Here is an 11,162-nt window from a genome sequence, read left to right as displayed (position 1 = left end):
CGTGTGAAGAAGTAGAGCTGGAGGACTCCGCCACAGTTCGAGATGGAGTTGGACGGGTTCAACTGCTCTAAAACTCTCGTGTCTCGTTAACTACAGCAAGTTGAGGTAGGTGGAAAAATGATAAGAATGGCGAAGGAGGTGAGATAAGGGAGACGGCAACGAAACCATTTGTGTCGTGGGTCATCGAGAGAAACGATCGGCTTCATCACCAGCTCGGGCTTTATCACCCATCGACGCCACTACTACTTCTCTCTTCGTCGTCCCGTATGCCGCTCTCATACCTATAAAACACACAAAACCCAAACAAAATCATATGTTTCTTAGATCTGAAATTGAAGAAATTTGGCTATGAATTTGTAGAAACTAACTTGAGGATCGAAAAGATGATGGGAAGAGGATTATGAAGGTATAATTTGACGGTCTGTGTTGACAAGTGGAAGGCGGCGCTATTGCTTGAAATACAAGAAGAAGAGGAAGGATATGGGAAGGAGAGTGAAGGGGAAGGAAGAGGAAGGGAAGAGAGAGAAGACTAATAACCTTTTTTCATCTTCAAGTTTTTCATATTTTTTTATTGTAATTTTGCACAAAAGGCATAATTATTTTTATACGTGCCATTTGAAATCTAAAAAGTATATAGTACAAATAATTCAAAATGTACATTTGATTTAAATATATACCAAATATTAGGGCATAAAATTTAATACTAAACGTTTGGGTCAAAAAAATAACTTTTATTTTGTTTGTACCATACTTAGGGCCTTCGTATTTAGACCTCATATAAATACTCGGGGGACTCAAATGTAATTATGTAATAAATGAAGGGGCAAATATATAATAAATAAAGGGGCAAATATGTAATAAGTGAGGAGCCCTTATTCTATAAAAGGACTCCTCACTCTCCTCATTAGGGGAGGTGAAGGTTTAGGCTATGGGAAGAGAGAAAATAGGTTAGAGAGCACACTGCCTCTAGCCTTCTTGTATATTCACCATTCAGAGTGAAACAATATCAACATCAGTGTGGACGTAGCCCAAACATTGGGGTGAACCAGGATACATCTTGTGTTCTTTACTTTCTTGCAGATTCACGGTCGGATTTACGTTGTTCCAAGACCTCTCCGGTTTATGCATCAACATTTGGCGCCGTCTGTGGGAAACGACACGAAAAACTATGTCGGTTCTCTTTCATTTTTTCATCAAATCTCACGCTGTCCACCGTGAATCTGCAGAAACCCAAGAACCAAAAAGCACCCACCCAGTCAATTTTGAGAAAACAAATATGCTCGTTTGAGTTGTTTGACCAAGCAAACCGTTTTCATGAAAGCTCCAGTGGACAGACAAAGTAGAAGATATATTTTCTCTAGAGAAAGAAGCAACAGCAACACATTCCCGTGCGCCCCCGATTTTCAGTATCATCAGGGTTCGCATGAGGCTCTTCCACTGCAGTACCATCACGACCACCTTGTCTCCACCGACTTCAGCAGCAACTGTAGTAGCGGCTGCAGCAGCCACGGAGCCTCGCCGATCAGCAACAGGGCTCACGAGTTATAAGGAAACCCGGCCCCTCCGCCCTCCAAGCCCTAAACCCGCTTCTCTATCCCGAACCCATTTCACACATTTACATAGTAGAGAGAGAAACAAGAGAGAGAGAGAGAGTTGGAATATTGGGTGTGTTGAGAGGAACGATGGGTGTGCCGGCGGTGATGACGATGGGGAAGGGAGGGAGTCCGAAGAGTCCAGAGGCGAAGCTGGGAATACAGGTAGAGGATTTGTGGGACGATCAAGAGCCACAACTGAGTCCAATTGAGAAGCTCAATTCTTGCTTTGAGGGTGTCCCTGTTTCTGCTTTCCTTCATGCTCTTGAGAATCAAGTGATTGAGATAAAGTCAGACACTAGTTTAGCAGAAGCTGTTAAAATCCTGTCCCAACACAAAATTCTTAGTGCATCGGTGGTGGATGTCGATGCCCCTAAGGACGCTAGCTGGATCGACAGATACATCGGTATTGTTGAGTTTGCCAGAATTGTTATGTGGATCCTGCATCAGTCAGAACCACCGTCCCCAGTTACGAAGCTAGGAATTGACGGGGGGAGGGGCGAAATTTTACATAACAAAAAGTCTTAAAAAATGTTGACAATAAAATCATTTTAGATAGTAGACAATATTAATGTCTGTTATAACTCGTACCTAAAAAAATAAATGTATTCATTGTGAAATGACCAAATACCCTTAGTTAAGATGTGTTGAATAAATATAGACCTCTGAGTTTAAATTCAATTTCTTATGTTTTCTTATTTTATTAATTATTTTTCATACTCACGAATGTATGGACAAAAGCATAATCAAATTCAAAGTTATCGCGGTTGAGTTGTGATTTTTGGGAAGGGCATACTGATATGATACAAAATATGGTGGGTCTTAAATAAGAAAAGAAAGAAATATAACAAAGACAAAAGTATAATAATAAAAAGGAAAACTAATGAAAATGATTTGAAAATTTTGAGTTTTAACGATAAAGAAAAAATAAAGGGTAAAGTGAATTGTACCAGGTTTGACTTTTTAATGTAAAAATGTGATTTTTCATTAAAGTGAACAGTACCACGGACTTTTCGTTAAAACTCTCGTAATAAAATATGGTGGAATACAAATAAATCGTTAAAAAGGAAATAAGGATAATAAAGAGAGTTTGAAGATGGCGGGGTAAGAGAAAAAATGGGGAAATGAGACGAAATGTTAGCAAGATGGTGGGGTCAGTTGAGATAGAGGAAATAAGATGAACAAATGAAAAATAAGCAAAAACCAAATGGCGCCGTGTGGAAATATCAAGACCATCATCTTCTTCGCGTGTTGCAGATGTGTTCTGCAACTACACTTTTCAGATTCCGTTCTAAACATAAACCAAGTTTTGCTGCCCAGCTCCCTCTAGTCCTGCTTAATCTCGCCTAAATCCGATTGACCAGAAGGGCGACTACTCGCTCCTAGACTACTTTTCTGGTGAGAGGAGGGGCTGAACCGCGCTCTAGTCGTGTTTTTCCGGCGAGGGGAGTGGCGGCCGCCAATCCTCACCCTCACGTGGCTTCGCCACTGACCGTCCCCGAGGACCCCGACTAGTCCATCTAGTGCAACTGCTATCGCAGCAGTCACTAGAATTGAAAGGTCTTGATCTTGCAGGACTTGATTTCAACTCTGAATTTGCCGTAACAACTTCAGGAAGTTTTTCAAGGCTTTGACCTCTCCGATTCCGCCTCCTCATCCTCCGACGCTCAGTCCGCCGCAGCGTCCCCAAAGATGACACCCGCAGAGATATGAAGCTACCTCTGGATTCATTTCCTAATTTCCCTGTCCAAAGAGCTAAGCTTGGCCAAAGCCCAGTCTATGATTGTCTTACCAAGTCAACTCAGAACATCTGACTCGTCCTCGACCAAATGTAAGGCGCCCGACCCCAAGCTTAATTACCGGCTGGTGATCGGCATCCTGAGCCACCACGACGTCGTATATCGCAGCTTCATATGTCAAGTTCGTCAAATCGGCTGGCGCTCTTGTTATTCTTCTAATCTATAACGAGCTGCATGATATTCTTTTCCAGAAGCTCGATCTCGTTAATGGCGTGCTTTTCACCAGAGGATGAGCTAAACGTGGGTTGTACAAGTTGTTGAGAGAATATTTCAGAAAAGGAAAAGGGAAGAAATGAATAGAAAGAAGAAGTGACAGGAATAAAAGTAGAAAGCCAATGAACTGGAAATGCAAGTGTGGGAGATCATTGCAAGCATCCAATGCAGTCTTCTCAGATTGCATGGGCATCGACCACCAGTAAAGTGAAAGCAGAAAGCAGAAAGCAAAAGTAGAAAAAGGGAGGAAAATAATGAAAAAGGAAAAGATGTCTGGAGATGGAGAAAAGCCAAGGAAGTGGAAAGCATGGCACACCCATACTTACTATCATTGATGAATATTTTATTAAGTTGTCTTCTGCAAATTGGAGCAATTATTGTATAATTATACTGATGTGTAAAGAAGACAACATAACAAAAAAAAAAGTACGTCCAGTACTCCAAAATTATTCGGCAGCCTACCGTTATTATCACCAACCAAGTGATCACAAGTATGTCCAGTACTCCAAATTATTTGGCAGCCTGCCACTATTATCACCAACCAGGTGATCAAAAGTACGTTCAGTACTCCAAAATTATTCGGCAGCCTACCGCTATTATCACCAACCAGGTGATCAAAAGTATGTCCAGTACACCAAAATTATTCAGCAGCCTGCCGCTATTATCACCAACTAGGTGATCAAAAGTACGTCCAGTACTCTAAAAATTATACATGAGCATCACTCATGTCAATCATACATAAACATTCATGAGCATCACTCATGTCAATCATACATAAACATTCAGGAGCATCACTCATATCAACATTCATGACATCACTCATGTCAACATTCATGAGCATCACTCATGTCAACATCCATGAGCATCACTCATGTCAATCAACATAAACATTCATGAGCATCACTCATGTCAATCAGCTTCAAAAACTTCATTTACAAAAGCTCCAGCTTTAAAGCTTCACTTTCAAAGCTTCACCTACAAAGCTTCAGTGCATGGTATACAAAGACCACCTCCGAACAACCGCCACTTTGGCCCATACATGGATTGAATTTGAAGTCTCCAGACAACAGACTCTATTGACTGAAGACTTAGGGGAATACACTATGTACCATATATTGGGCTTCCGCAACTGGGCCTTATGAAAAATACTTGGGGGACTTAGCCCATCATTTATGTATTGAGAAGCAAACCCTTATTCTATAAAAGGGACTCCCTCACTTTCATTAGAGAGCACCCATTATTCATGTATTGAGGAGCGATCCCTTATTTTATAAAAGGGACTCCTTCACCTTCATTAGAGAGCATCGCCGCTAGCAAAGCAACCGCCTCGCCGCGAGCATCACTCCTAACCCATCACTTATGTATTGAGAAGCGAGCCTTTATTTTGTAAAAGGGACTTCCTCACCATCATTAGAGAGCATCGCCGCATGCTGAGCAACCGCCTCGCCGCGAGCATCCACTCTAGCCCATCATTTATGTATTGAGGAGCGAGCCCTTATTCTATAAAAGGGACTCCCTCACCATCAACATCACAAGCCGAGCCAACTAAGGCAACATAAGCCACAAGCCGAGCAGCCTCGCAACATGTGCTACTTCTAGTTGAGCATTATTTCACATTGAGCACCGTTTAATATCAAGTATCAGTTCTAGACAACATCTAGTTACTTCGGCCCACATATGGACAGAATTTCAAGTCTCCAGCCAAAAGACTCTCTTGACTGAAGACTTGGGGGACTACTGTTTGTACCATACTTAAGGCCTCCATATTTAGACCTCGTATAAATACTCAGGGGACTAAAATGTAATTATGTAATAAATGAAGGGGCAAATATGTAATAAGTGAGGAGCCTTTATTCCATAAAAGGACTCCTCACTTTCTTCATTAGGGGAGGTGAAGGTTTAGGCTATGGAAAGAAAGAAAATAGGCTAGAGAGCACATTGCCTCTAGCCTTCTTGTATATTCACCATTCAGAGTGAAACAATATCAACATCAGTGTGGACGTAGCCAAAACATTGGGGTGAACCACGATACATCTTGTGTTCTTTACTTTCTTGCAGATTCACGGTCGGATTTACGTTGTTCCAAGACCCATCCGGTTTTGTGCATCAACATATTTAAATATATTTAATCATAAAATACAAAACTGGATAGCCATGATCAAGGGATCCCGACGAGGATCATTTTTCCTATATTAAATTGGATAGCCATGATACATGAATAGGTGTTACTCATGACTTGTGGGATCCCTCGAGAAACAATTACATTTGTCTTTAACCAAATGAGAATTAAAAGACGATTTGAATTCACTATTGCATCAGTACTAATTGTATGTCCACTACCTAGCTAATTAGAATCTAATAAATCGCACTAGTATATCCACATAAGTACAATGGGTGATGAGGCTAATTGATTAGATTAATAATTTAAGGGTGGGATTAATTAAATAGTCGTTGATTATTAGTTAATTAAACTAGTACAAATATGTACTGAAGTGGGTATTAATTTAGGTTATTCGGTTACCAAGATCAAATGCATATGTGGATCAATTGAGTTTTCGAGTGAGGTTTGAATATATTTGTAGAAATTTATAAATTAATGTTTTAAAATCGATTCACATATGTTGTCCTATAGTCATTCGTAAGAGTTTCACAGCTTATCGATTTATGGTACCACCCGGTACACAAAATGATATGGTATTTATAGGAAACAACACATTAATCAGATTATTATACAATTTATTATATAGGAAGGAGCATTGCGGCCAGCGTTTATGGGAAAATAGCAATGAGAAGCACGAAAGCTTAAAGTCGACTTGATATATTTATGAAACACCGACAAAGTGGATCGAAACTTACACCAAAATGATTCCAGATTAATCCCAAAAATTGAAATTTGTTTATACCATATTTAGGGCCTCGTATTTAGATCTCGTATAAATACTCGGGGGACTTAAATGTAATTATGTGATAAAGGAAGAGGGCAAATATGTAATAAGTGAGGAGTCATTATTCTATAAAAGAACCCCTCACCCTCACAATTGGGGGAGACCATTTCTTAAGCCTTCTCACCCGTCTCACATCCCCTCTCATATTCAGAGGTTATCTCCCTCACCTCTCAGATAAATACATAATCAGTGTGGACGTAGCCCAAACCTTGGGGTGAACCACGATACATCTTGTGTTATTTACATTTTATGCAGATTCACGGTCGGATTTACGTTGTTCCAAGACCTCCGGTTTTGTGCATCAACATCTGGCGCCGTCTGTGCTTTTGGTTGAACATGTCGAAAGCAAAAGCAGAAAAGCAGAAAGAAAAGTACTCTGATGGGGTTTTACAGCTGGAGTACACCAGCTTGTGTTCAAACAGCAGAAAAAAAAGGAGGAGGCATATATACCAAAGCTGCTTATGTCGGTGTAGATCTTGTCGGCAAGGTTGAAAGAAATATTCCCGAGGATGACCCAAGAAACCCAGCTATGATAGCTGATAATTGCCTGCTTACTTCCTCAACCAATATGGAAGCGTTGTCTGCCATCTGCCAAAAGGGAAAAGAGAAAGCAAAAGAGAAAGCAAAAGCAAGGAATAAACACCCCACCAGAATGATGTGATTTACTTTTCTTAGCAGATGTATGATGTGATTTATTTTTCTTATCCTTCGGAGACATCTGTATAAACCCCATCAGAGGGTAATAAAAAAAAAAAAGGCAAAGCCCAAAATAAATGGGCTAGAATGTTGTGTAGAGAGCGAAGGCCCATAAGCCCAAAATAGCTCCAACCAGGCAATCAAAAGTACGCCCACTACTCCACAATTATTCGACAACCTGCCGCTATTACCACCAACCAGGTGATCAAAAGTACGCCAAGTACTCCACAATTATTCGGCAACCTGCCGCTATTACCACCAACCAACCTGCCGCTATTACCACCAACCAGGAGATCAAAAGTACGCCCAGTACTCCACAATTATTCGGCAACCTGCCGCTATTACCACCAACCAGGTGATCAAAAGTACGTCCAGTACTCCCAAATTATACATGAGCATTACTCATGTCAATCATACATAAACATTCATGAGCATTACTTATATCAATCATACATAAACATTCATGAGCATCACTCATGTCAACATTCATGAGCATCACTCATGTCAACATCTATGAGCATCACTCATATCAATCAACATAAACATTCATGAGCATCACTCATGTCAATCAGCTTCAAAAACTTCATTTACAAAAGCTCTAGCTTCAAAAGCTTTCTTTACAGAGCTCCAGCTTCAAAAGCTTCATTTACAAAAGCTCTAGCTTTAAAAGCTTCATTTACAGAGCTTTAGCTTCAAAAGCTTCATTTACATAGCTCTAGCTTCAAAAGCTTCATTTACAGAGCTCCAACTTCAAAAGCTTCATTTACAAAGCTCTAGCTTCAAAAGCTTCATTTACAGAGCTCTAGCTTTAAAGCTTCACTTGCAAAGCTTTACCTACAAAGCTTCAGTACAGGGTATACAAATACCGCCTCCGAACAACCGCCACTTTGGCCTATACATGGATTCAATTTGAAGTCTCCAGCCAACAGACTCTATTGACCGAAGACTTAGGGGACTACATTATGTACCATTTATTGGGCCTCAACTGGGACTCATGAAAAATACTTGGGGGACTCTAGCCCATCATTCATGTATTGAGTAGCGAGCCCTTATTCTATAAAAGGGATTCCCTCACCACCATTAGAGAACATCAACTCTAGCCCATCATTCATGTATTGAGGAGCGAGCCCTTATTTTATAAAAGGGACTCCCTCACCATCATTAGAGAACATCAACTCTAGCCCATCATTCATGTATTGAGGAGCGAGCCATTATTCTATAAAAGGGACTCCCTCACTTTCATTAGAGAGCATCAACTCTAGCCCATCATTCATGTATTGAGAAGCGAGCCCTTATTCTATAAAAGAGACTCTCTCACCTTCAATGCCACAAGCCGAGCCAACCAAGGCAACATAAGCCATGAGCCGAGCAGCGTCGCAACATGTGTTACTTCTAGTTGAGCATCATTTCAGATTGAGCACCGCCTCATATCGAACATCAGTTCAAGACAACATCTAGTTACTTCGGCCCACACATGGACTGAATTTCAAGTCTTCAGCCAAAAAACTCTCTTGACTGAAGACTTGGGGGACTACTGTTTATACCATATTTAGGGCCTCGTATTTAGATCTTGTACAAATACTCGGGAGACTTAAATGTAATTATGTGATAAAATAAGGGGCAAATATGTAATAAGTGAGGAGTCCTTATTCTATAAAAGGACCCTTCACCCTCACAATTAGGGGAGGCCATTTCTTAAGCCTTCTCACCCCTCTCACATGTCCTCTCATATTCAGAGGTTCTCTCCCTCACCTCTCAGATAAACACATAATCAGTGTGGACGTAGCCCAAACATTGGGATGAACCACGATACATCTTGTGTTATTTACATTTCATGCAGATTCACGGTTGGATTTACGTTGTTCCAAGACCTTTGATTTTGTGCATCAACAAAATTCATTAAATTCATTAAATTGCATAGGAGGAGCACTTGCAGTCAAGTTTTACCTAAAAAATAGCAACGAAAACTGTGAACAAAAGGAGCATTTGTGTCAATCCCAGCGATATGAATCGAAACCTGCACAAAATAATTTTGAATTAGTCTAAAAAATTGCAATACATTTTATTACTGTTTGAGTTAATATTTGAACTTTGGGCTGAAGGAAGAGAAGCCCGAAAAAGAAGCCCAAGAGGCATGGCTCTGCCCGAAGGCCCAGCATCAAACCCATTCACCCAGCCCAAGGCAAAATGATGATTCCACATTAAATGCAAATGCTAGTAGTTTGAAAGAAGTGACACTTGATGGAAATCAGCATACTCTCAGCCCAAAAGCACTTTCTGGATGACAGAGTATGTAAATTACTGATGAGTCACTACCCCTCAATTGCTTTCGGGCATGAACCAAGCTGCAAACAGTTAGGCTAATTCACCTATAAAAGGAGGAAGATGGCCTAGAAACAAGGACACTCAACCAATCAAACAAACAAATACACAAACTCTGCTCAAGCCAGATTTGCATACGAAGCTGTAGTCAGCCCCCAACCTCAATCCTTTTTAGGATCAGCCCTTACAAAAGCCATATTTTGTCTAGTTTAATAGCTCTGCTGCTCACCAGTAGTATCGATTCTCTTGTGTAAATTTATTTGTCTTCCATTCTCCCTTGAAACCCTCAGATCTTTGTAGTGGCAAAGAAAAGAAATGGCGAAAGGTCCAATTTTGCCCGATAAGGTTCAGTCTTGCCCGATTCCCTTTGTTTTGTCTTTTAGTTAATATATCTGGTGTTGTAATGAATTCCCTAGTATGTATTCAAATCATCTTAGGTCTTTTAATGATCCAAAGTTCAGCTTACTCTCAGATCTGGTTTTAATTAAATGGTTTTACTATCTTAAGAGTGAATCCACTTAATGCCTTGATTTGATCCGGACCTCTGCCCGGAGCATATTTATGCGACTTAGGTAGCTTGTTTTCTTGCATTTTCATAGTTTGTTTGTGTTTATTATAGTGTTTTTAAGCTATTTTCGTGTGTTTGTAGGTCCATATGGCAAAGTTGGCAAGAAAGTGCAATTTGGAGCATTTTGAGGCAGTTTTGGGCACCAAATGGATAGCTTATGAGTGGAGCAAGATGGATGGACGAATTTGAAGTTCAAGAGGCTAGGAATGTGCAGAAAAGAGTGAAGAAATAAATCCAAGACAAAGAAGATAAAGAATCAGCTCAAAAGAAGGAGTCATTATCCAAAACCTTGTCCAACCTTATCTTATCCAAGCAAACCTTATCTTATCTTATCATTGCCTAATCTAGCTTTATCCTATCTTATCTTATCTAAATCAGTTTGTGCCTTAATTCCAGCCATTTATAAGGGATAATTATGCATTTAAAATACATATTTCAGATTCTAGAAGCCTTATCTCCTCTCCCTACAAAAGTGGGGCCCCAACCCCTTCTAGAACCCCTTTTCCTAGTTATGCCGCACCCTATATCCTTGTTCCTAATGGTTTTGATGTGTAAACCTAATCCCCTTTGGTTTCTGATTGTTTTAACCCATTCCACTTGGATTTTGGTTACATAAACCTTGTCCCACTTTGATTTCAGGAACCTATCCTAATCCTTAGGGATTGTGCCGTGGGTTATAGCCTATAAATACATCATTTCTGCCACAATTCAAAACCCCACCCTCTACCTACCTTTCATCACAAATTCGTCCCCTTCATCCACACCACACATATAAGAGCCAAAACATCAGAAAATACATATTTTTGCATAGATTTGCAAGGAAGGAAGGAGAGGAGACCCTTGGAGTCGTGCCTGCCATTCAAGTTTGGATTGTTGGAGCGTTTCTAGGTGTATTCTATCCTTAGTTTTAGTTCAATGTTTGTTTTAATGTTATTTTCAGTTTCTAAAGACATGTGGAACTAATTTCTTTTTAGTTAGAGGTGAATTCGAAGCCATGATTATATGCTTTATATGAATTGATTACATC

General features: G+C 40.1%; 1 protein-coding gene across 1 annotated transcript; it reads left to right on the top strand.

The window, feature by feature from the left end:
• Positions 1–1,682: 1,682 nt before the first annotated feature.
• Positions 1,683–3,305, top strand: LOC103436615 (SNF1-related protein kinase regulatory subunit gamma-1-like). The gene is made up of 2 exons (XM_008375061.1): positions 1,683–2,060; positions 3,207–3,305. The coding sequence occupies exons 1-2, from the start codon at positions 1,683–1,685 to the stop codon at positions 3,303–3,305; spliced, it is 477 nt and encodes a 158-aa protein (XP_008373283.1).
• Positions 3,306–11,162: the final 7,857 nt, after the last annotated feature.

Source organism: Malus domestica, chromosome 05, assembly GCF_042453785.1.
Source record: "Malus domestica chromosome 05, GDT2T_hap1".
Lineage (NCBI taxonomy): Eukaryota > Viridiplantae > Streptophyta > Magnoliopsida > Rosales > Rosaceae > Malus > Malus domestica.
Note: the sequence above shows the minus strand (reverse complement) of the source record. Positions and strands in the feature narration are given on the sequence as shown.

What these genes read in the sequence shown, in the direction of transcription:
- LOC103436615 (XM_008375061.1), top strand. Translation starts at nt 1,683, where the DNA reads ATGGGTGTGCCGGCGGTGATGACGATGGGGAAGGGAGGGAGTCCGAAG. An exon ending in AGTCAGAACCACCGTCCCCA is followed by an intron (nt 2,061 to 3,206) that starts GTTACGAAGCTA and finishes TAACAACTTCAG; the next exon opens with GAAGTTTTTCAAGGCTTTGA.